The sequence below is a fragment of the Neofelis nebulosa genome, chromosome 7, assembly GCF_028018385.1.
Source record: "Neofelis nebulosa isolate mNeoNeb1 chromosome 7, mNeoNeb1.pri, whole genome shotgun sequence".
NCBI lineage: Eukaryota > Metazoa > Chordata > Mammalia > Carnivora > Felidae > Neofelis > Neofelis nebulosa.
This window is the reverse complement of record NC_080788.1, coordinates 34123350-34150076: the sequence shown is the minus strand read 5'-3', so window position 1 is coordinate 34150076 and position 26727 is coordinate 34123350. Positions and strand designations below refer to the sequence as shown.

General features: G+C 39.7%; 1 protein-coding gene and 1 long non-coding RNA gene across 3 annotated transcripts in view; both read left to right on the top strand.

The window, feature by feature from the left end:
* LOC131516301 (uncharacterized) overlaps positions 1–26727 on the top strand; it is a 50445-nt gene that overhangs the window by 6773 nt on the left and 16945 nt on the right. The gene's annotated exons all lie outside the window — the stretch shown is intronic.
* LOC131516299 (transmembrane protein 202-like) lies at positions 10025–26580 on the top strand. Its single transcript, XM_058737139.1, is given in 6 exon segments — positions 10025–13187; positions 13408–13516; positions 13519–13662; positions 21024–21173; positions 21519–21650; positions 22121–26580. Coding segments are annotated over 6 exon segments (870 nt in total). The 5' UTR covers positions 10025–13049; the 3' UTR covers positions 22318–26580.

Sequence of the window (26727 nt, the reverse complement as noted above, 5' to 3'; positions counted from 1 at the left end):
GAGCCTGCTTCTAATCCTGTGTCGCCCTCTCTCTGCCCCACCCCCACGTGTGCGTGCACTCTCTCTCAAAAATAAATAGTAAACATTTAAAAAAAATTTTTAAAAGCCAGAAAGATAAAGACTACTGGCACTTTAGTACAAATTTATAAATATATATGTGCAATTTTAAAAATATATACACATGTTTATATTTTTTCTGGTTTTAATATTTTATGGTCAAAGAACATGTCCTGTAAGAATTCTACTTTTTCCTTCTCATCACAAGAAAAAAAAATGTAACTATGCTGATGAATGTTAACCAGACTATTGTGATGATCATTTTGCAATAATACCAATATCAAATCATGAAGTTGTACACCTAAACTAATGTTGTATGTCAGTTATACCTCAAAAAATGAAAAAAAAAGAATTCCACTTTTTGGAACTTAGTAATATTTGGTTTTTGACAGTTTTTCTCAATGTCCTATGGACACTTTTTTTTTAAGTTTTAAGTTTATTTATTTATTTTGAGAGGGGTGGGGAGAGGGAGAGAGATAATCCCAAGCGGGCTCCAGGCTGACAGCACAGAGCCCGATGTGGGGCTCAAACTCACAAACTGCGAGATCATGACCTGAGCTGAAACCATATATATGGCAAAGTATGTATGGTTATTTCTGTATAAGACCATTTTCTCTGCGCATACATCCATAATCTCTAACAACAAAAAATGAGAGCATGATGCCATGCTCTCATCTTTCAGTTAACAATGTATTATGACAAGTGAAATAAGTCAGAGAAAGGCAAATACCATATGAGTTCACTCATACGTGGAACTTAAGAAACAAAACAAATGAGCAAAGAGAAAAAAAGACAGAGAGGCAAACCAAGAAACAGACTTCTTAACCATAGAGGACAAACTGATGGTTACTGGAGGTGAGGTGGGGAGGGGGGGATTGGGTGAAATAGGTGATGGGGATTAAGGAGTGCACTTGTGATGAGCACCGGCTGTTGTATGGAAGTGCTGAATCACTATATTGTACACCTGAAACTAATATTTGCACTATATGTTAACTGGAATTCAAATACAATATTTTTAAAAACCAATATATTATGTAAAAGAGCTAATATTCTAGGGGGGTCCCCCAGTTTTATAGAGACATAGTTAACATACAGCACTCTATAAGTTTAGGTTGTATGGCATAATGACACATATCATGCAATGATTACCACAATAAGTTTAGTTAATGTCCACATCTCATATAGATACATATAATATATATATTTTTTCCCTTGTGATGAGAACTCTTAGGATCTACTCCCTTAATGACTTTCATATATATCATACAGCAGTATTAACTTTAGTCAACATATTGTACATTGCAACCCTAGGATTTATTTCTTATAACTGGAAGTTTGTGCCTTGGGCCACCTTCATCCAATTTCCCTTCCCTCTACTCCCTGTAATATTCTGTTTTTAAAAGCGAAATAATAATAATAATAATAATAATAATAATAATAATAGCTAACATGCACTAACATGCTTATCATGTGCTGGACACCATTCTAAGGGCTCTACCTATGTTAATTTATTTAAGCCTCACGGTAACTTTATGTTTGATATATGTAGATGCTCTTATTATTCTCAGTTTATAGATAAGGACATTTGAATTGAATGGTTAAAGTTCCATAATTGTGAAGCTTCCATAATTAATTAGTCAGTTCCCATTAATGCACATTTAGGTTGCTTCCAAATTTTCTCACTTATAAGCAATACTACAATGACCATCATTGAGGATATTGGTTGCCAAGCCAGCATCTATTTTCATCCTATCCCACCATTAATACCTTGTTTTCACTTGGAAGTTTCATCCTTCAGTTCTGTACCTTGGATGAGATTGACCACAGTCTTAGGCCTTTCCTGGCTTAAGCCATATAATTCCCTCTCACTCTCTGTAAATACTTGGAAACATGGGATAAATATTGACATTCTCGCCAGTAATGTGTGAAAATGCTCATTTAATCAATCTTTTTCAATATTAGTATTATCCTTTCATTGCTACTGTTAATATCTTAAACTTAATTGTAAATATATGTATAATGAAATTGGTAAGTAAGATCTAGCAAGACAGAAACAGCATACATGACATACATGTTATTATAGAAAAAGAAAAAGATGAAAGAAAACTGGATCATTCTGGCAAATAAGAGGGAAAGAGGAGGAAACAAGAATATGTATTTAACAGAAAATACAAAGAATGAGGATAGGACTAAGCCGAATCAATATAAACTATCATCACATATGTAAATAGGTTAAATTCCGCTAATCAGAGACAAAGACTCAAATTGTGCAAAGAACCGTCTAAATGTTGATAGAAGACATTTATTTTTTTAAGTTTTTGGTTTTTTTTCTGAGAGAAAAGTGAGAGGGGCACAAAGAGGGAGAGAGAATCTGAAGCAGGCTCTGCACTGTCAGCACAGAGCCCAACATGGGACTTGAACTCACAAACCATGAGATCATGACCTGAGCTGAAGTCAGACACTTAACCGACTGAGCCACCCAAGCACCCCAATTAGAGACATTTAAAATGGTACCAAAATGTCAATCTATGACAAAGTAGGCAAAAATATATAATGGGAAAAAGACAGTCTCCTCAACAAATGGTGCTGGGAAATCTGGACAGCTATGTGAAAAAGAATGAAACTGGACCACTTCCTAATACCATACACAAAAATAAGCTCAAAAGGGATGAAAGACCTAGATGTGAGAACGGAAACCATAAAAATCCTAGAAGAAAACATAGGCAGTAATCTATTTGATGTCAGCCATTGCAACTTCTTACTAGACATGTCTCCAAAAGTAAGGGAAACAAAAGCAAAAATAAACTATTGGGACAACATCAAAATAAAAAGCTTCTGTACAGTGAAGGAAACCATCAACAAAACAAAAAGACAATCTACTGAATGGGAGAAGATATTTGCAAATGATATATCTGATAAGGAATTTATATTCAAAATGTATACAGAAATTATACAACTCAACACTAGAAAACAATGTGATTTAAAAATGGGCAGAGGACTTGAATAGCGATCTTTCCAAAGAAGATATACAGATTTCCAACAGACACATGAAAAGATGCTCAACATCACTAATCATCGGGGAAATGCAAATCAAAACCACAATGAGATGTCACCTTACACCTGTCAAATGGCTAAAATAAAAAAAGATAAGAAATAACAAGTGTTTGCAAGGATGTGGAGAAAAGGGAACCCTTGTGCTATGTTAGTGGGAATATAAATCGGTACAGCCACTGTGGAAAACAGTATAGAGCTTCCTCAAAAATTTTTAAATAGAAATACTATGTGATCCAATAATTCCATTACTGGGTATTTACTCAAAGAAAATGAAAGCACTAATTTGAGAATATATGTGCACCCCTATATTTATCGCAGCATTATTTACAATAGCCAGAATAGGGAAGCAACCTAAGTGTCTGTTGACAGATAAATCAATGAAAAAGATATCACACACACACACACACACACACACACACACCTTTATACATTGTATTTAAATATCAATAAGACCGGGGCGTCTGGGTGGTTGAACGTCCAACTCCTGGTGTCAGCCCAGGTCATGATCTCACAGTTCGTCAGTTCAAGCTCCACATTGGGCTCTGAGCTGTCAGCCTAGAGTCTGCTTTGGATTATCTCTCTCCCTCTCCCTCTGCCTCTTCCCCGCTCAAAATGCATAAATAAACTTTAAAAAAATTTAAAATGTCTATAGAACATTGAGAAAACTCAAAAAACCTCAAATATTACTAAGTTCCAAAAAGTGGGACTTTTTTTTTCATTTTTTGAGGTATAATTGACATATAACATTAGTTTTAGGTGCACAACTTAATGATTTGATATTTGTATTATTGCAAAATGGTCATTACAATGGTCCAGTTAACATCCATCAGCATACATAGTTACATTTTTTTCCTTGTGATGAGAAGGAAAAAGTAGAATTTATAGGACATGTTCTTTGACCATAATATATTAAAACTGGAAAAAAAATCTAAACGTGTTTATATTTTTTAAATTCTAAATAATTCTTGGGTCAACTATAAAAACAAATACTCCTAGAAGTATATCAGAAGAATAACAGATGTCTTTTATTTCTTTTTGTTGTCTCATTATTGAGGCTAAGACTTCTAGTACCATGTTAAATAGTAATGGTGAGAGTGGACATCCCTGTCTTGTTCCTGACCTTAGGGGAAAAGCTCGCAGTCTTTCCCCCATTGAGGATGATACTAGCTGTGGATCTTTCATATATGGATTTTACGATCTTGAGTTATGTTCCATCTCTACCTACTTTGTTAAGGGTTTTTATCAAGAATGGGTGCTGTATTTTGTCATATGCTTTTTCTCCATCTATTGAGAGGATCATATGGTTCTTATTCTTTTACTAATGTGGTGTATTATGTTGACTGATTTGCAAATATTGAACCACCCCTGCAGCACAGGAATAAATCCCACCTCATCATGATGAATAATTTCTTTTAATGTACTGTTTAACTCGATTTGCTAGTATCTTGAAAATGTTTGCATCCATGTTCATTGGGGATATTGGCCTATAAATTCTTCTTTTTGGTGGGGTCTTTGTCTGGTTTTGGAATCAAGGTAATGCTGGCCTGGTAGAAAGAATTTGGGAGTTTTCCTTCCGTTTCAATTTTTTGGAACAGTTTGAGTAAAATAGGTATTTACTATTTTTTAAATGTCTGGCAGAATTCCCCTGGGAAGCCATCTGTCCCTGGGCTTTTGTTTGCTGGGAGATTTTTTTTATTACTGATTCAGTATCTTTGCTGTTTATAGGTCTGTTCAAATTTTCTGTTTCTTCCTGTTTCAGTTTTGGTAGTTTGTATGTTTCTAGGAATTAGTCTATTCTTACAGATTGCCCCTGTTTGTTAGCATAGAAGTGAAACATTCACTGTTCACAGATGACATGACATTTCTACTCTGTGTAGAAAACCTGAAAGACTCCACAAAAAACATTAGTTGCTAGAACTAATATATGAATTCAGCAAAGTCACAGGATATAAAATCAATGTACAGAAATCTGTTGCATTTTTATTCCCCAGTAATGAAGCAGCAGAAAAAGAAATCAAGGAATCAATCCCATTTACAATTGCACCCAAAACAATAAGATACCTAGGAATAAACCTAATCAAAGAGGTAAAAGATCTGTACTCTGAAAACTATAGAACACTTGTGAAAGAAATTGAAGACCACACAAAAAAATGGGAAAACTTTCCATGCTCATGGATTAGAAGAACAAACATTGTTAAAATGTCTATACTACCCAAAGCAATCTATACATTTAGTGTAATCCCTATCAAAATACCACTGGCATTTTTCACAGAGCTAGAACAAACAATCCTCAAATTTGTATGGAACCACAAAAGACCCCAAATAGCCAAAACAATCCTAAAACAGAAAAGCAAAGCTGGAGGCATCATGATTCTGCAGTTCAAGCTATATTACAAAGCTGTAGTAATCTAGACGTATGGTACTGGCACAAAAAGAGACACATTGATCAATGGAACAGAACAGAAAACCCAGAAATGGACCCACAACCACACAGTCAAGTAATCTTTGACAAAGCAGGAAAGAATATCCAATGGAAAAAATGGTGTTGGGAAAACTGTACAGCGACATGCAAAATAATGAAACTGGACCACTTTCTTATACCATACGCAAAAACTAATTCAAAATGGATGAAAGACCTCAATGTGAGATAGGAAACCATCAAAATCCTAGAGAACACAGGCAACTTTAACCTTGGCCATAGCAACTTCTTACTAGACACTGTCTCAGAAGGCAAGGGAAACAGAAGCAAACATGAACTATTGGGACCTCATCAAGATAAAAAGCTTCTGCACAGCAAAGGAAACAACCAACAAAACTAAAAGGAAGCCTATGGAATGGGAGAAGATATTTGCAAATGACATATCTGATAAATGGTTAGTATCCAAAATCTGTAAAAAACTTATCAAACTCACCACCCAAAAAACAAATAATCCAATTCAGAAATGGGCAGAAGACATGAATAGATGTTTTTCCAAAGAAGACATCCAGATGGCTAACAGACACATTAAAAGATTCTCAGTATTCTCAGTATCACTCATCATGAGGGAAACACAAATCAAAACCACCACCTCACACCTGTCAGAATGGCTAAAATTAACAACACAGGAAACAACAAATGTTGGTGTGGTTGAGGAGAAAGAGGAACCCTCTTACCCTGTTGATGGGAACACAAACTGGTGCAGCCACTCTGGAAAATAGTGTGGAGGCTCCTCAAAAAGTTAGAAATAGAACTATCTTACAACCCAGCAATTACACTACTAGGCATTTACCCAAAGGATACAAAAATACAGATTTGAAAGGGTACATACATGCACCCCAACATTTATTGCAGCATTATCAATAATAGCCAAACTATGGAAGAGCCCAACTGTCCATCAACTGATGAATGGATAAAGTAGATGTGGTATATATACATAATGGAACACTACTCAGCCATCAAAAAGAATGAAATCTTGCCATTTGCAGTGATGTGGATGGAGCTACAGTGTGTTATGCTAAGCAAAATAAGTCAGAGAAAGACAAATACCAAATGATTTCACCCAATGTGGAATTTAAGAAACAAAACAACTGAACATATGAGAAGAGGGAAAAATAGAGGGAACCAAATCATGAGAGACTCTTAATTATAGAGAACAAATTGAGGGTTGATGGAGGGAGGTGAGTGGGGGATGAGCTAAATGGGTGATGTGTATTAAGGAGGGGATTGGTGGGGCGCCTGGGTGGCGCAGTCGGTTAAGCGTCCGACTTCAGCCAGGTCACGATCTCGCGGTCCGCGAGTTTGAGCCCCGCGTCGGGCTCTGGGCTGATGGCTCGGAGCCTGGAGCCTGTTTCCGATTCTGTGTCTCCCTCTCTCTCTGCCCCTCCCCCGCTCATGCTCTGTCTCTCTCTGTCCCAAAAATAAATAAAAAACGTTGAAAAAAAAATTAAAAAAAAAAAAAAAAAGGAGGGGATTGGTTGTGATGAGCACTGAGTGTTATATGTAAATGATGAATCACTAAATTCTACTCCTGAAACCAGTATTGCACTATATGTTAACTAACTAGAACTTAAATAAAAATCTGCAAAAAAGAATAATGTATCTTATACAAACATTTAATTACTGTAATGCAAACTTAGATAAACATTAGGAAATGTATTATGGCAACATATATGGTAAATAGACTAAGGGAGAAAGACCATGTTCTAGAGGTTAAGAAAGTATTTGATACAGCCATTCTAAACGTTAAATCTTGGCAAAACAGAAATAGAATGAAACTAAAACAAAAATCAATATACATACGAAACAAAAAGGAATACAGGCAGTTCCATTAAAGTCAAGAGTAAAATAAGGATGCCTACTACACTTCATAAACATTGTTTTGGAGGGTCCAATCAATCCAATAAGGCAAGTTTTGTAAAGGAAGAGACAGAATTATTATTATTTGGAGTTGATATGATGTTTACTTAGAAAATCCCAGAGAATTATCCAAAGGAATTATTGGAATTAAAGTAATTCGGTCAAGTGGTCCTATAAAATACATAGACAAAAATAACTTATTTATATGTCAGCAGTAACAAATTAGAAGATGAAATGGAAAAATGTGATTCACAAAAACAAGTGGGTTAACATATGTAAAGCACCTAGTACTGTTCCTAGCAGATAAGAGGTTATATCAACAAGCTATAAAACTAATATTTATTTCATAGATTCCTAGAGGTGAAATTACTAAGACAAATGATACATTTTTAAGATTCTTGATTTTATATTTTAACTTTTTATTAAAGTATAGTATACATATAGAATGGTAATCAACGCCCAGATCAAGAAATAGAACATTTGCAGCACCCCAAAGTCCCCTTAGTGTCCCCTCCTAGTCCCCAGTCATCTTCCTCCCAAGGGTATTTCTAACTTCTGACAACACAGATTTTGCCTGTTTTGTACTTCATATAAATGGAATCATACATATTCAGTCTTTTGTATCTGGCTGCTTTTGCTCAACATTGTGTTGATGAGATTCATCCATATTGCTTCTGTGCTTGTAAATTATTTATATTGCTACATAGTATTTCATTGTATGAATGTACCATGATTTTTCCATTCTTCTCTCTTTTTAAAATTTTTTTAATGTTTTTATTTATTCTTGAGACAGAGAGAGACAGAGCATGAGCAGGGGAGGGGCAGAGAGAGGGGGAGACACAGAATCTGAAGCGGGCTCCAGGCTCTGAGCTGTCAGCACAGAGCCCGACACGGGGCTCGAACTCACAGAGTGTGAGATCGTGACCTGAGCTGAAGTCGGACGCTTAACTGACTGAGCCACCCAGGCGCCCCTCCCTTCTTCTCTTGATGGGCAATTGGGTAGTTGCCAATTTGGGGCTATTATGACAAGTGCTGCTATGAGCATTGTAATACATATCTTTTGGTGGACATGTGGACACTTTTTTCTGTTGCATGCTACCTAAAATGAGAAGGACATGTATCTATTCGGCTCCAGCAGATACCGCCAAGCAGTTTTTCAGTGAACATACCAATTTACGCTCCCAACAGAAGTGTATGAGGGTTCCGGTTGTTCTACATACTTGCCAACACTTTTCCATTTGAGTCATTCTGGTGGATGTGCAGTGATATCGCATTACAGTCTGAATTTGCATTTCCCTCATGACTAATGAATCTGAGCACTTTTTTATGTTATATATGTATATGCTTTTATTCTGGAAAAAACATCACTTAAGGACTTTGCTCATTTTTCTATTAGGTTGCCTCTCTCATTTATTTGTAAGAATTCTTCATTATATTCTTGCTATGAGTTTTTTTTAGATACACATATTGAAAATATCTTACCCCACTCTATGGATTGCCTTTTTACACTCTCAGTGGTACCTTTTGGTGAATAGAAGTCCTGTTTATTTTTTTAAAAATTTTTAATGTTTTTAGTTATTTTTGAGACAGAGGGAGACAGAGCATGAGCAGGGGAGGGGCAGAGAGAGAGAGACACAGAATCTGAAGCAGACTCCAGGCTCTGAGCCGTCAGCACAGAGCCCGACGTGGGGCTCGAACTCACGGAGTGTGAGATCATGACCTGAGCTGAAGTCGGATGCTTAACCGACTGAGCCACCCAGGTGCCCCAGAAGTCTTGTTTAAAAACAATTCTTGGCCTACTGTAAGGTCACAAACATGTTACTCTATTTTCTTTTAACCAAACTGCCTTTTTTTTTTTGCAAGGCCATGAAATTATTCTAAGTTATTTTTCTTCATGATTGAATATACACAGATAATGGAAATGATGCATTATTGTGCTGCAAAGATGGGTGGACTATATAAAAATTCACTTGTCGAATTTTCTTTAGTAGTCCTCCAGAGCAACTTGAAGAGAAGCAGGGGATGCTTTCACAAGAACACTTTTGTGGAAGGACCTAGCATGCTTTAAGCACCAGTGTGCCAGGCTAGCAATGGCATATACTTCGTCTCTCACATTTTGCTTAATTCTTCTGTAGAAAATCCTCTCGTGAAATACCATGTATTGTATTTGTCAAACATGCACATATCCAGGGGAAGGAACGCCTTTCTTCTGCTACCATGATAGGGCGTTGCTCTCAAGCATGTGACGATGCCTTGTGCTTTACCATTGTGACTTGTGGCATGATCTGTATGAAGTTCCTTTTACCCAATATTTCTAGTGTTTTTTTAAATGTTTATTTTTATTTTTGACAGAGAGAGAGAGCGAGAGAGCAAGCACACAAGCAGGGGAGGGGCAGAGAGAAACACACACAGAATCCGAAGCAGACTCCAGGCCCTGAGCTGTCAGTGCAGAGCCTGACGAGGGACTCGAACTCACGAACTGTGAGATCATGACCTGAGCCGAAATCGGATGCTTACCTGACTTAGCCACCCAGGTGCCCCGCCCCCCCAGTATTTCTAGGGTTAAATGAAAAGGAGAGTTCTGTGTGTTTTCAGCATCATTTTTCAGTTCCTGGATGTTATGATATGTTTTGTCATCCAAATTTTGTCTCCTTTACTAATGATTTCCATGAGCCATTTTTTCCCAGAGTATGTCTTTTGATAGCAGCTTCCCAGCAGCTTTTTCTTCTTCTCAGTATCCCATGGTGGGGGCCTGGCTTTTCATTCCCCCCCTGGATGACCTCTGCGAGGTCAGCATGGGGCCCAGGAGCAGGGCCTGCCTCTGCCAGTGCCTCCGCTGGTTCACTGGCTGCTGTGGTGGAATGTTACAGTATACATTGTCCACGTGTTTTTCCAAAACTGCATTCACATCAATCCAATTGTTTTCTCAGAGACTGAGTCCTTAACCAGCTTGTGCCAGTTCCACAGTGAAGGGCATCAGTGCAAGAGCAGAGCTCCAGGCTTCTGCAGGGAGGGACTGGGAGCCTAAATAGCCCCCATAATCTGATTTCTGCAGCAACTCCACATTGTGTTGGGTTGGTGTTGAAGACTCAAGATCCACTGGCTTGAGCTATGCTCCTCCTGGACCCTGCAAGCTCCGGGGCAGTGGCTGCCAAATAGGCAAGGGACCCCAAATTGCTTTTTATTTTATTTTATTTTATTTTATTTTATTTTATTTCATTTATTTTATTTTTTCCAAATTGCTTTTTAAAGTGGGGGAAGTGGCAATATACCCAGTCACCAGTGATGCATGAATAATGTTTTGTCATATGCATCCGGGCCCTAGCAAGTTCCCAGCAGGCCAAGAACATCCTACCTTTTGTCCAGTACTGCCCAACCTGTTCCTTCAACAGCTGGAGGGTTGCATCATTTGCCAATCAGACACTGTTTACAAAATGCCTCTTGATCTCGGGGTCATGAGTTTGAGCCCCACACTGGGTGTAGAGATTACTAAAAAATAAAATAAACTTAAAAAAAACAAACAAACAGGGGCACCTGGGTGGCTCAGTTGGTTGAGTGTCCAACTTTGGCTCAGGTCATCATCTTGTGGTTCATGAGTTGGAGCCCCACATCGGGCTCGCTGCTGTCAGCCTGTCAGCTTGTCAGCACAGAGCCCGCTTCAGATCCTCTGTCTTCCTCTCTCTGTCCTTCCCCTACTCACACTCTCTCTCCCTCAAAAAATGAATAAAACATTTTAAAAAAGCTTTATAAAAAAATAAATAATAATAGTATTTACTGAGCACGTATGAAGGCACTGTGCTAAGAGCTTTATGCATATCATCTCATTTAATCCTCACAAAAATTCTAATGAGGCAGGAATGAATATTAACCCAGTTTTAGAGATTAAGAAACTGATGTTCAGTGAGGTTAAGGAAACTGCCCCAAGTAACCTAACCATGAGTATTGGAACTACTTAAGTAAGTGCTAGAATGGGGACGGAAATGTAGGCCTGTGTATTCAATGCCTCTGTCTAGCTCCCTAGGCATGAGTGTGCATCTAACAGTCATGCTGTACAGTATGCTGCAAATGGAAAAGTCTTTCCTATAATCACTCCAGTGGCACTAGCGTATTACAGCAATTGAGACTTCACAATATAATTGCATAGCATGGCCTGAAGGACTCTTTGTGATCTAGCTCTTGCTGATATCTGCACCCTTCAACCCTCACCTTTGAGTTTGTACCTAGTAGAACCACATTGCTTCTAATGTCCCAAGAACCTCATGCTGTCCATGGTTTCCTGCCTTGAGACATATCATTCTCTTTGCCTCAGTGCCCTATCACCTCTATCACCTGGAATATTCCTTAGCTGGAAATCCAATTAATACATCACCTCTTCCAATAAATCTTTCATAATTTTCCCCTGAAAATGTTAACCATTCTGTCCTCTGTACCAACCTCTGTCCTTTATTTAAAAATATATTGTTCATTTATTCATTTAACATTAAATACTATTCTTTCCAGGCGCTAGGCTAAGTTCTGGTAGACAGAGAGTCAAATAACACTTTTGGAGAGGGAGGGCTTCATGCTAAAGCATGGACATAAACAAGCTAACTGCCAGTTGTTCCCACCAGCTAACAAAGTATAGGTTTCAACAGGCTTGGGCGGGCGAGGAGAGGGTATGCTGGGAGAAACGGGTGATAGGGCATTCTAATTCAGCCCAAATTTAGGAATCGGAGTTTATCTGTTCATGGAAAACAAGAGCTGGCAATACAGCTGGTCATTTATTTGAATAAATGTCCATGATGTGGAACAGGGTGGTGTCTGTTCAGCATCTTGGACTGCTTTTGAGCCCTTGTGGGGAGAGGAGTTAGGAGCAACACTGAGAGAATTATTTGAAAAGAAGACTTTGAGCTACTCTGGGCACAAGCTGTGCTGGCTGTGGAAACAGGGAAAGGCCATTCTCGCTTTCACATAGAACCCAACACTGCTGCACTATTGAGAATGGTAGCTTTCAGCACGCAGGCTGGTAGCCCCCTGCGCTGGGGATGCTGGCATTTTCACAGTGGGCCCTGTCAGCACTGGCAGTGGCAGGACCGTAGCACCCTTGAATGGCTTCATGAGAAAGCATTGAAGAGAAGGTACTCGAGCAAGAAAGGAAGAAAAGGTGGGAGGGGGGGGATGGGGAGGGGAATACTGCATGATGATCTATGGCTGACAGACTGTTTCGTGAGCCTATTGAGACACACCCAGGGCCTTCCACTTAGTGTTGGGGCAAGACCATGAATGCCAGGCTACTCGTAATCTTGAATTCTAACCACAAGCTATGGAGTCCCGAAGACACCTGAGTTAACTTTTTTATTGGCTATTAGGGAACTGTGTCTTATTCATCTTTATATCCCAGGACCTAAGACAAGGCCTGACACACAGCAACTGCTGACAAAATATTTGTGGCTTTATTTAATGAAGGAGTTGAAAGGGTCAGAGAAGGGAGAGGTGGGAGCATCACATATGTATGCACTTGATTAAAATGTGATGATTTGTTCCTGATCTGATTAGACCCAGAATATCAAATGGACATGGAATCTTTGCCATGGGTTCTGGCCTGTTTTGATGCTGCCAGCACATGTGGGAGGTGCTGAGACAAATTCCGTGGCAGTTACAAAGCGAACTGGCTGCCAAGATGGAGAGCAGGGAACAAATGGCCTTGACCTTCTATAATCCTAAGGTTCCCAAAATTAAGGGGAACCGGCACTACCAAAGGGTGAGGAGGTACCTAATTGTAGGTCAGATGGGAGGAAGAAGACTTACTTAAAGGTGGGTCTAGATAGAGTATCCTAAAGAAAGAGAAAAGATCACCCTGGGTAGGGATAGACAGCCACAGATCAAGCCCACATGGAGACACTTAAGGTAGAGATGAGTAGGAGCCCCTGGGGATCAATGGTTATCTTTTTGGGTAGGCAATATTTCCCTCATCCTTGTAGCCTACCCTCCCCGTCAACAAATATCCGAATGCCTCAATGTCACCCCAGAGGCGGCAGCAGCATGTGAATCAGACACACATCTACATCCGAACGTTCTGTGGCAGCCTGTGTGGTTTGGTTTCTTAATGGTGATCTGCATGTCCCCACTGAACTGGGTGAGGTTTCTGGTGACCAAGAATGGCTTTGAGCTCTACGCAGGACTCTGGATCACATGCAACTATGAGCTGTGCTGGAGCCACACACCCAAACCACCCTGTGAGTTCCACCAAATTAAACACCACAGGCCCCACAGTTCCAGAGCTTTCTGCCATGTTGGCCCTTCATCTTTCCTCCTCCAAGATCTCTTTGCCCTCACCTCTCCAAGTCCAGGATGGATCTCAGCCAAATTGCGAATGTAGCCATCCTTTTCTTTGGTGTTCTCAGTGTAACCTTTCCCAACTCAGTAGTTGATACTCTCTTTACTTTCTGGGAAGAACCCATTGGGCCTTTATAAGCTGTCCCTGTGAAGCAGTATGGTTGGTATTCTAACATCACTTGCAGAAATAGATGTAATTGATCATAACCGGGAAACAAAGCAAGGTGTCTCAGCCTCCATCAGATTTAACTTTTAAGGTCAGTGTGTTCTTCTGCCAACAGTAGAAGAGAATGTAAATGCATGTCAGATAAGGGTGTATAACAAATGCTAGCTATTTAGAGTAAATTATAAACGTCAAATTTTATGTGAACTTAAGCAGATCTGAAAATGCAATATAAAACATTGAAAAATAAGTTTCTAGGGCTAGAAGATACCATATGCATGAGTTTTTCAATCAGAAGCAACACTTAGAGGAAAGACAGAACTACACGAAACAGTTTTCCCATTATCCACAAGAGATACAGATAAGCAGAGGCTCCAGATGCTGGATGTGGGGTTGGAGGGGTTGCACCTAGGCTCAGACCTGAGCTGGAGCATCTATGACATGTGGAACTCAAGGGCAGGACCCAAACACAAGATCTTGAGAAGGAACTAAAATCAAAGGCAGGCAGACAATTCAAGTGCACCTTCAACTTAAAAGAAAAACTAAAGAAAATATTTGCAACAAATATGAAAGATAAAAGGCTAATGGCCTTAATATTTTAAAATGTATATTATTAATAAAAAGGCAAATACTCAAATAAATTCTTTTTTTAATTTTTAAAATATTTTATTTATTTTTGATAGAGAGAGACAGAGCACAAGTGGGGGAGGGGCAGAGAGAGAGGAGACACAGAATCCGAAGCAGGCTACAGGCTCTGAGCTGTCAGCACAGAGCCCGATGCGGGGCTCGAACCTACGAACCATGAGTTCATGACCTGAGTTGAAGTTGGTTGCCCAACCAACTGAGCCACCCAGGTGCCCCTCAAATAAATTCTTGATAACCAGACAATTCACAGAACAAAAACTAAAAATGTTTAGTAAACATAGGTAAAACTATTTTAACCATAATAAATCATTAAAGAAAGGCAAATCAAATGAACAGTAAGATAAGATTTTTAAAACGCGACATTAGCAGAGATTTTTAAATGATGATACACAATGCTGGACACTCTCATATACACTGGGGACCATGTAAATGGCTATAACCAAAGCAATATGATTATGTGTATCCAGAGATTTACACTCACAAATTCCATTTCTAGAGAAATGGAGTAAAAGATACAGGCATAAAAATTAAACTGCAATATTTATGTAATCATGCCCAGGTTAAAATTTAGGACTTGAAGATTATTAAAATTTTAATGAATGAGAGTCTTGGAATTTTGTCACTTACAGTAGCAAATAGTTTATTTCTCAGAACCTGCATATTACCTATGAGGCCAACTGTTAATGATTTAGAGGTGGTCAACTGAGTCCTTTAAGTACACAATTTTAAGTCAAGTATCTATCCTGTTTGCAACGTTAACTAAGTTCTAATTCTAGTATCAGTAAGTAGTCCGCAGTTCTCATAATGAATTTCCCAAATGTCATGAGTGTGTTCAGCTCTCACTAATCTGTTATGTTATTACTGCCCAAAACACTATTGTCCAAATTCAAGAACTTTTTTTTTTTTAATTTTTTTTCAACGTTTTTTATTTATTTTTGGGACAGAGAGAGACAGAGCATGAACGGGGGAGGGGCAGAGAGAGAGGGAGACACAGAATCGGAAACAGGCTCCAGGCTCCGAGCCATCAGCCCAGAGCCTGACGCGGGGCTCGAACTCACGGACCGTGAGATCGTGACCTGGCTGAAGTCGGACGCTTAACCGACTGCGCCACCCAGGCGCCCCCAAATTCAAGAACTTTAAACTTTTACCTACTAATTGCAAGAATTTAGCCCCCTTTCCCATGGAAAGGTGTTTTCAGGGTCATCCCAGTCAATGATTGTTGACTTCAGAGCAGCATCAGGTAGGATATAAAAGCTACCAAGACTGGAAAGAATACTACCCTACTGGAAAGCAGTAATGTCATGTCTGTGAGTTTCATGGGGACTCTCTAAGATGGACTCAAGAATGTGTGTGTTCATGTTCCTCTGTCGTGGAGTTACATTAGGCCATTGTGCCTCTGCCTCTGATTTCACCTGGTTCTAGATGATTGATAGCCTCTCTGCTGTAGCAGTTGCTAACAGAATGGAGAAGGGGTGGGGAGTAGGGGACACCATCCTTCACTTTTATTCTAGGTCTCAAGTGTGGAACAGACCCTTCTGTTAACTCCCCTGCAGCATAGGTGAGATCAAACCATAATATAAAGGAATGTTTTGCCATAGGGAGTAGGTTGGACCATTTGGAAGACTGTGGAGAAAGAAGATTAGGTCTTTTAGTCAAAGCAGTGGACCCTCCGGAGCCAGGGCCTGAGAACCATTGCACAATAAACAAGGCCAAGCTGTGCGAGGAACCTAAATCCTAAGTTGATTTCACAGCCTCCTCTCCCAGGTGCTAGGTCTCCATCTTTTCCATTCCCAAACCACCTTCTTTTCCATGAGGCTGGGGAAGTTTTGTCTTGGCCTTATGTGACTGGAATAAAAATTTTGTCTTGGCCTTATGGCAACCACATGGAGGTTTAGATCTGACCAAATAAGTGGGCTGACTCCTCAGCAGCCTTCTTCATTCTCAAAATCCATAGCCACACCCCACCTGCACTCACTCAGTCTGGCTCTTTCATAGTTAAAAGGAGCTAGCCCTTTTGGAGCACTGTCTCCCTATTCTGGCTTTGATTTTTGCTGAAGGACCTAGGGTGCAGTAAGAGGAATCCCACCCCCAAATCTCTTTGGCACAGCTGAGTACTAGGCGCTTAGCTTTTCCTATGGCTGGCTTCTTTCCTATGCCTCTTTCTTCTCACGTCATCTTGGCTTCCCCATTGATTCCTTCCAGAGTGTCAACAGCTGTAAAGGAAAAGAGCATCTAGTGTTAACTAAGCTTATTTGTTCACAAGAGCAAGGTGGCTTACAGCCCTGGCCCTCTCACTTTCCAAAACCTCCTGGACCAAGCTTTACTTTCATAACAATAGAAGGAGATCTTGCCCAGCCCAAACTACTGAATGGTGAGTGTTCCCAATTCACTGAGAATCATTACTGCTTTCCAGTATGGTAGTATCCCTTTCGGTCTTGGTAGCTTTTATGTCCTACCTGATGGTGCTCTGAAGTACAGAATCACTGACTGGGATGATCCTGAGAACACCAGCAAGGATCTTATCAAGCTTTTCGCGTGATGTGGGCTTCTTCCTCTCCAAATTGAGAATGACATCCCCTCTCTTCCCAGGGCACTAGCTTCATTGCCTTTAGCAAACTGGGAGGTTTGCCTTGCTATTCCTGCAACCCAAAGCCATAAAAGAATATTACTAAGGAAATCTTCAGCAGTGTTTTGATACATGTGATCTACGTGGGTGTTCCTTATATCTAGGGCACTTCTCTTTCCCTGGACCAGAACTTCTTACTGACAAGTAGGGCCTTTTGTAACTCAGGTCCTAAGATCTTTGAAACTTTGACAAGTAAGCTACTGTAAAAACTGATGTTTAAAAGCTGAAATAGCTTTTGGTTTTATAGGAGATGGAGACTTGAATTCAGCTTTAGGATGTTTGTTTTGTTTTGTTCAATGAATTAGGAAAAAAACTATGAAGTTAACCAAGTGCAGCCATTTTATACTATGGAGTTAAGTGTTTAGTTTGGTCAGATAATTAGTTGTATATAATTATGACTAGTAGACTTGCTTCCTTTTGGGGTGAGATGATTCTATGCTGCAAATCTTCAGTTGTTCCTTTGGAGTTGTGAGTGATCTTGTTCATGTGGTTTCAGGAGATAAGGAGCCAAAATGGAGAAGATTGTAAGAAAAACATGAAGTCAATTCTTCCTCTCATGGTGGAGGAAAGGCTGGGCTGTAATATATCTTAGACAGAACTTACACCGAATATCTTAGTGCACTTTTGTGTTTTAATGATCAGATTTCATTTGAACTAGTATAAGCTATAGAGTGAACTTATTTATTCAGAAGACTCTCATAGACTCCCAAAGGCAGGAAGTTTGCCGTACCTTAGGAAATTCCAGACAAGACCGGGGTCTCTGATGAAGAAAATCAAGCCTGCCAGTCACTCAGTCTCTTTAGAGCTGCATTGTCACTCATCTTAGTTTACACTTTGTTTTATCACTACAGCTCAGTTTCTCTTGTTAGTGTGCAAATCCTAAACAGTGAGATCCCAGTCTAGCTTTGTATCTTCTTGGCTCAAACAAGCAAAAGAGGAAATTAACATGAATCACTCTCAAATCCAAATTTCCAAGCATAAGAGTCAAATTAGTCCAATATGGGTCAGAGCCCATTCCTTGGTCCAATTAGCTATAGTCAGGGGACTATAGGCAAGGGCTGCTAGGTCTAGTGGGGGACAGTGGGCTAAATACCATGAACGATGCCTATCACACTGGGCTTCATGAAGCTCAATGTAGGCTGATGGTTCTCTCTGGCTACATATCCTGCTAATTCTGAAACCCAGGTTTCAGAAAATGTGTTGCTTTGGGGTCATCATGTTTTAATGTGGCTAATTTGTTTGGGCCACAGAACAACTCACCTCTGTGGGTAGGGGTGTGGTTTCTTTTCATGGACTTTCCTATTATTGATGATGTAAGTGGTGAGTTCTAGAGAACGAAGTAAAACTTAAGAGTCAAATCTTAAATTGGGATAAGCTTTAACATATTTTCTTCTCTCTGGGTTACCTGGAAGCCGGACTGTGATTCTCAGACATAGAAGTTCTGAGAGAACTTTTAGTGGTAGAGCCCATCTGGCTTAAGAAAGGAAAAAAGCTAGACAAGGAGGCACCCCCTAAAGGATACTGAAGACATTGCAGGATGTGCAGTATCTCACAAGAGCTATATTTACTTGCAATCGTGTGTTATCCTCTATTTCTTTTTTTTTTTTTCAAGTTTTTATTTAAATTCCAGTTAGTTAAAATACAGCATAATATTAGTTTCAGGTGTACAATCTAGTGATTCGTCACTTCCATACATCACCCGGTGTTCATCACAACAAGAGCACTCCTTAATCCCCGTCACCTATTTAATCCATCCCCCCACTACCTCCTCTCTGGTAACCATCCATTTATTCTCCATAGTTAAGAGTCTATTTCTTCGTTTGCCTCTTCGCTTCTCTTTTCTTGTTTGTTTTGTCTCTTAAATTCCACATGTGAGTGAAATCGTATGGTATTTTTCTTTCTCTGACTAATTTCACTTAACATAATACTCTCTAGCTCCATCCATGTCATTGCAAATGACAAGATTTCATTCCTTTTTATGGCTAAGTAATATTCTGCTGTGTGTGTGTGTGTGTGTGTGTGTGTGTGTGTGTATGCATACATACATACCACATCTTCTTTATTCATTCATCAATCAATAGGTACTTGATACTTGGGCGGTTTTCATAATTTGGCTATTGTAGGTAACACTGCTATAAACATCGGGTGCATGTATCTTAAAACATTGCTGTGGGAGTTAAGGGAAGGATCTGCTTGATATTAGGGAGATGTTAGGAAAAAGTAATGTTTAGCATGCCCCTTCTCTCTTACCAACACCCAATCTGCAGAGAGCAGAGATCTTGAGCCAGGAGATGAGAGAAGTGGCGTTATGGCATTTGGGTAAGGGCTTTGGAACAAAGGATGTTAGCAGGCCTGTCCCTGAGCAAATGTGACGCAGGACCTTGAGGGACTCTCAGGAAAGAAAAAAAAAAAGAAAGATATTTTTAGGGATTGAAATTCATACAATCCAGAAAATTCAGGCTTGAAATCTTACAAGAGAGGAGTTCAAGTAAATGGGACGTCATTTTGTGGTCAAATGCAAGATAAGGCCTGTACAAGCCAGATCTACTTGGAAGAGAAAAAACAAATAGAAACAAACTACCTGTCCAAAAACAGTTAAGTCATTAAGTAAAATATGTTAATATGATAAGCTCCTTGGTAGCCATTAAAAATGATGTATACAGGGGTGCCTGGGTGCCTCAGTTAAGTAACCAGCTCTCGATTTCAGCTCAGGTCTTGATCTCATGGTTCGTGGGCTTGAGCTTCGCTCTCTCTCTCAAAAATAAATAAATAAACATTTTTAAAAATTAAAAAAAATGAAAATGATGTTTACAACAGGTTATTTGGAGGATAATCTTACCATATAATCTTAAGAAAAAATTCACTTGATATGCAGTATCATATCCACTCAGTACAGAGGGTAGAAAAGTACTGGAAAGAAATAACATAAAATGCTAACAGTAGTAGCTGACTCTAGGTAGTGGGATTGTGGCTGATTTTCTTCCTTATATTGAACATGTATTACTTTTATTTATTTAAAAAATTTTTTAATGTTTATTTATTTTTGAGAGACACAGCACAAGCAGGGAAGGGGCAGAGAGAGTGGGAGACACAGAATCTGAAGCAGGCTCCAGGCTCTGAGCTGTTAGCACAGAGCCCCAGGCAGAGCTCGAACCCACGAACTGTGAGATCATGACCTGAGCTGAAGTCGTATGGTTAACCGACTGACCCACCCAGATGCCCCCATGTATTACTTTTAGAATTAGAATTAGGAACAAGAAAATGTTTTAATCTGTGTTGTGATGTTAGAGTCATGTCTCCTATAAGCTAGTTTACATCTAGGTTAATGTGTTAACGCACCCAGAACTATTTGTATGTTTAGTTTTATAATGAAGGCTTTGCCTTCACAGTAAATAAATTCCAAGTATCAATGAAAAGCTGGGAAACGGGGACCTGGGTGGCTCAGTCAGTTAAGTGTCTGACTCTTCATTTCAGCTCGGGTCATGATCTCACAGTTCTAGCCTCATGTGGGACTCAGCGCTGATAGCTCAGAGCCTGCTTGGGATTCTCTTTCTCTCTCTCTCTCTGCCCTTCCCATGCATGTGCGCGCTCTCTCTCTCTCTCTCAAAAATAAATAAACTTGAAAAATTAAAAAGAAAAGCTGGGAAATAAGATCCTTATTTATGCCCTGGACGCCACATAGTAAGCTCTGTTTCATCCTCCCTAGTCCTCACGCCCTTCTCTAAGACTCTATCTGGTTTTCTTAAGAAAACCCTGCTGGACTACCCAGACCCTGCTGGCCCCCTGCTGGACTACCCAAGCCTTTCCTTTCTCATTCTCCTTGGCAGATTACCTTCAATATTCCAGGACTTTCTTCCTCATCTCTATCTTCTCCATACTCGTTGCCCTTGGCTGGCTCATCAGCTCTTGCCTGCCTGGAAGAGGAAGTACGACCACCAACTTCGATCTGAAGGTATCCATACTGAGCTTCATCTCAGGTACAGACCTAGACTGGCAAGGAAATGCCAGGGTAAAACTGTCAAATGAATCAAGTTTCTCTGTGGGGCTTTTATTCTCTTTTTCTTGTCCCTTTCCTCTTCTTCAGTATCACATCAAGTTGCCAGCTTCCGGCCCTGTCTTACTGCATAAAACACACTTTAACTGACTTATACCAGGGGGAAGGGAGAGGCCCCTTTCTCTTTCCCATATTGGTCAAGCCCTAAATTTTAATCTTGCTGTGCATATGGTGTGGAGGTAGAAGAAGACTTGGGGGGGGGGGCGGTGCGTGGTCAAGGAAGACTGAAGACACTGATGGGTTGTGACATCTTTTCTTTTGGTCCTAGCCATCTCCTTGCTCCTCTGCCTTATCCTGTTTCTGGCACAGGTTTACAGGCATACTAAGGATGCCTTGGAGCCAGATCTCCTATGGGCCTATCATATTAATTGGTGGAGTGACTTCTTATTCACGTTTTCTGGTAAGTCAGTCCCCTGTCTTATGCTAGAAGGATAGAAGAAGAAACCACTTCTTGAAGGCAAGGTAGAATTTAGGAGAAATAGAAGAAATGACTGTTCTTATCCGGAACATTTATACATGGAGAGGCAGAGTGGTATGGCAAAGAAAGTATGGATTTTGAGGTCTGGAAACCTGGATTTAGTAACCTGTTCTACCATTAACTGAGGCAGGCACAGGTTGACTGACTTGCCTAAGACCGCACAGAAAGTTGTGGAACTATCACTTGAATCTAGGAGGTTCAAGCTTTGTCTTCACCATGTGAGATAATGCAATGGGAGCACAGGAGGGTAAAGTAACTGTGCTGGGGGAGAGAAGGGTTGGCTTCACTAAGAAGAGGTCTTTAGAACCTCTTCTAAAGCATCACTAAGAATTTTGAAAGCCAAAAGACCATCTGTCTACTGAAACTCACCTCAAATTCTTCTCCTCCTTTAGGGATCATGTCCTTCCTCAACTACATAACTTTCAGATTTCCTCCCCTTGATCAAAATGTCACCGCGAGTCCCACGGAGAAGTCAAGGCTGGGGGTTGGTCCAGTGACCAAAGAATTACCTGCTGAAGATGAAGGGTTAAGGTCTGATATGGAAGCTCCAACTGAGGAAGAGAAGACAGCCCCCGAAGCAGAACCGTGATGGTGATAGGAAAACCCAACTACTGCTTGTTTTAAAAACAGAAGAGAGGCTGAGTTGGAAATGATTTTGTAGATTCTAGGAAAATCTCCTAATGTTATGTCCATGCTATTGAAGGAGATAGCAGTAAAGCTATCTTTTGTGTGCACTGGATCCAAAATATGTATTATAGAAATGTAAAGAAAATAATAAAAATCCACTTAAGAAAAAAAATTTTTAAGTTTATTTATTTTTGAGAGAGAGAGAATCAGAGGGGCAGAGAGAGAATCCCAAGCAGGCTCCGCACCATCAGCATGGAGCCTGATGCAGGGCTCGCACTCACTAACTGTGAGATCATGACCTGAGCCAAAGTCGGGCACTTAGCCAACTGAGCCATCCAGGCTCCCCAAGAAAAAATTTCTAAGATAAAACATCTGTGGTTAGAATCACGAGTGAAAGAAACTAGCAGTAGGTGCAGTGTGTGGATTAGAGATGTCTTTGGGCATCAGGGATCTTACAGAGCAGAATGACCCATAGAGAAAAATGTCATCTAGAGGAAGATGTCATCTAATTCTGCTTGAAAATTTCTTTTCTTTATTATATGTGGCCTATACTGTTGAATCTGAATTGCGGATCCTTGCCAGCAATGGAATAAACATCAGTAGAAATGATACTTATCATCCATAGGTACTGAAAGGTGCTGGGGTGGGAGGTGGGTTCTGGGGAATCCATGAGGTCCAATTTCCTATGAGGACTGGTCATTTGAAACCTTTACAGTCTATTATGTGAACCCAGTGCTTCTCCCTAGGCTGAGAGATATCTTAACCAGGCCTCCACAAACTTCTGAAATTGTGCACAAAATTTGTGGATGCCCTTTTCTGTGAAGAGAGCCACAGACTCCATCAGATTTTTGATAGGCCTGTGACTCTTTTGATTCCTGTTACTCAGTTTTGTTTTAATGAGCCAAATGAGGCTAAAGGGCTTTCTTCAGCCTAAGTATATATGTGGACCAAGTTAAAAGGTTTTACCCTATAAAACTAAGTAAGGCAATCACATAGGTCTTTCAATGGCTAAAGATCCCTTTCAAACCCAGACCTCATTCCATGCAGAAAGTCCTTGACATTCATTTTGTTCTTTATTCCTTTAGTAGCTGTCACTACTACTCTACTGGTTGAGGTGCATACTTCTCCCCCAACCTGGCAGTGGAATGGACTATAGTGCCCAGCTTGAACCCCTTTCTGCTCTTAAAGATAAGCTTTTGGGTCCTTTTGGTTTAATTTAAAGATTTACTGGTAACTTCTGTAGAAAACAAACATAACAGCATGGAGCAATTATGTAGGGTTTTTTTTTTTTTTGCCTTTTTAAGATAATTTTATTTGGGTGGTTCTTACAATTCATGTAGTGTTTTTTTTTTAATGTTTTTATTTACTTATTTATGAGAGAGACAGAGACAGAATGAAAGTGGGTTAGGGGCAGAGAGAGAGGGAGACACAGAATCCAAAGCAGGCTCCAGGCTCTGAGCTGTCAGCACATAGCCCAACGCAGGGCTCGAACTCACGAGCTGTGTGATCATGACCTGAGCCAAAGTCGGCCACTCAACCGACTGAGCCACCCAGGTGCCCCATAATTTATGTAGTTTTTCTAATCCTTGTCCCTGATTAGAAATGCCCTAACATTCCCAGATAGTAACTGAAAGCCCATTAGGTTAATACCTTAGCTTTTATTCCTAAGGATAGGAGTTTAGCAGCACGTGCTTATGTGCACCCATCCATACAGACACCCATACACACACACAGACACACACACACAGACACAGACATATATATACACACACTTCATTTTGACCCTACCTTAGAAAACTCTCCATGTTGGCTCCTCTTCCTAATAGGTGGCCTTAGTTATGGCAAAATGACTGGTGCCTCCTTACCACAGGGGGCCTCATTTCAGAGGCTCCTCAGGCTATTCCTGAGACTTTGTCTGGTTGTAAGAACACACGTGTATTGAAGTCCAGCTCCTCATCTTCCCACGCCCCTCACACACTAAGCATACCCCACACATTGATGAATGAAGGATTCATTGAATTGATAAGCTTTATTTATAATTCAGTTTTACTACTTTAATTGTAAGACTAAACTGACAGTGAGCTAAGTACTGATGACTCTTCAGGAAACGGAAGTTTTAAGTGGGGTAAGAAGAAGGAAGTAGGTCTGAGTGAGAGTGGAAGATGCTAGATCATAAGAAAGTAACCATAAAGGGGCACCTGGTTGGCTCAGTTGGTTAAGCATCTGACTTTGGCTCAGGTCATGATCTCACGGTTCGTGGGTTTGAGCCCTGCATGGGGCTCTGTGCAGACAGCTCAGAGCCTGGAGCCTGCTTCAGATTTTGTGTCTCCCTCTCTCTCTGCCCCTTCCCCACTCACACTCTGTCTCTCTCTCTCTCAAAATTAAATAAACATTAAAAAATTAAAAAAGAAAACAAAAGAAAGTAACTGTAAAAGCCCTGACTATTAGGAGATAATGGATAGTCATTATAACTAAGTTTTCTACTTTGCTAGCAGAGAATACTTTTATAAGAAACAGGCAACCTGCAGCGCCTGGGTGGCTCAGTCAATTAAGCACCTGACTCTTGATTTTGGCTCAGGTTATGATCTCATGGTTTGTGAGTTCCAGCCCTGCATCAGGCTCTGCGTGATGGTGCAGAGCCTGCTTTGGGATTCTCTCTCCCTCTCTCCCTTCCCCTACCCCACTTACTCTCTCTGTCTCAAAATAAATAAATAAACTTAAAAAAATAGAGACAACCTTTCCTTGCTCCTTTAGAAGCTGAATGCTCTATTTTCTTCTTTCTCTGTCTTTGCTTGTAGAAAATTCTTTAAAAAGCTTAAGTGGATTTCCAATAAGATAGCTCAGTAAATCACCCTTCCATACCTTCCCTCTGCTCCAAATACATTGCCTGATAGATGAAGCGGAGGGAGAAGGAGAGGGAGAGTGAGGGAGAAGGTGGGACAGGGAGGGAGGGAGAAAGATAGATTGAGAAGTATAGCCAGGTCAAAACAAGACAAGCATTTTCACAGAGCAGAAAAATGACCAAAACACAAGGCCGTAATTTGAGGTAAGCCATAGATTTAATGAGCTCTAAGTCCAAAAGTAATATGGAAGTAAACAGTAAGACAACTCCTGTAGGGTGAAAAGAGTTAAAGTGCTTCTCAAGACATGGACTAGAGGTAGGTTCATGACTCTAGCTCAAACTAGGGACTTATGGAAAGCTGCCAAGGACTGACTGGGGCTACAGCTTACTTGGAACCATACACTCGAAGAGGTAAAAGGACACAAACACACCCTTGCTCAATTGAGCAGCCCATTCGTTCATTAACTGGCTCTGTAACATTCCCTGACAACATAGCAGAACAAGAAATCTGAAATATCATATTTATGAGACCTGAGTCTGGACTGGGGAACTTGGCTAAAGAAAGGAAACCCAAACCCATTGGGTGGTATGAGCATAAAGGGAGAGAAAGAAACAAGAGACAACAAAAAAAAATTTTGTGCCTGCAAAGAGGAATGCCAAACATGTAAAGAAATGCTCAGAAAAAATTCAAAGTCCACAATCAGAATATGGATTCATTTCAGATTAATTTGGGGCATAGTATGATAGAGACTTTAAACATTCTTAGGCTACATGAAGAGATATATGACAGAATCATAGATTATAAAAAATGACCCCAAACTATGAAACAAAAATAGATGGAAATCATAGAAATGAAAAATATAATAGTCATTAAAGTAAAAAATATAATAGTCATTATATAAAAAAATATAATAGTCATTAAAATAAAAAGCTCAATAAATTTTAAAAAATCTAAATAGTACACTCAATAAAAAGAGAAAATATTTTATTTTGGGGTATATCTAGAATATTTGCAAAAATTGACCAAGTTATATGTCTGAAAGAAAGTTTCAACAAATTTAAAAGGCTATAAATCAGTCTGTGTTTCTTGAACACAATGACATCAAATTAGAATTCAATAAAAATAATAATTTTTTAAAAACTCTATATGCTTTTGAGAACTAAAAAATGCTCCCTAAAAAATTCATGAGTAAAAAGACAATCACAGTGGAAATGACAAAATATCTAGAACTAAACAACAATAAAAGAATGGCTACCATAAAACCCCACAGGTGCATTTATGTAAAATAAAAAATGAAAAATAGTTTAAAATAAATAACTATGCAGTCAACTCATGAACCTGAAAAAGAATAACTAAATAAACCGAAAGGAGAAGAAAGAAAAAAATTTAAAAAAAAAATTTTTTTTTCAACATTTTTTATTTATTTTTGGGACAGAGAGAGACAGAGCATGAACGGGGGAGGGGCAGAGAGAGAGGGAGACACAGAATCGGAAACAGGCTCCAGGCTCCGAGCCATCAGCCCAGAGCCT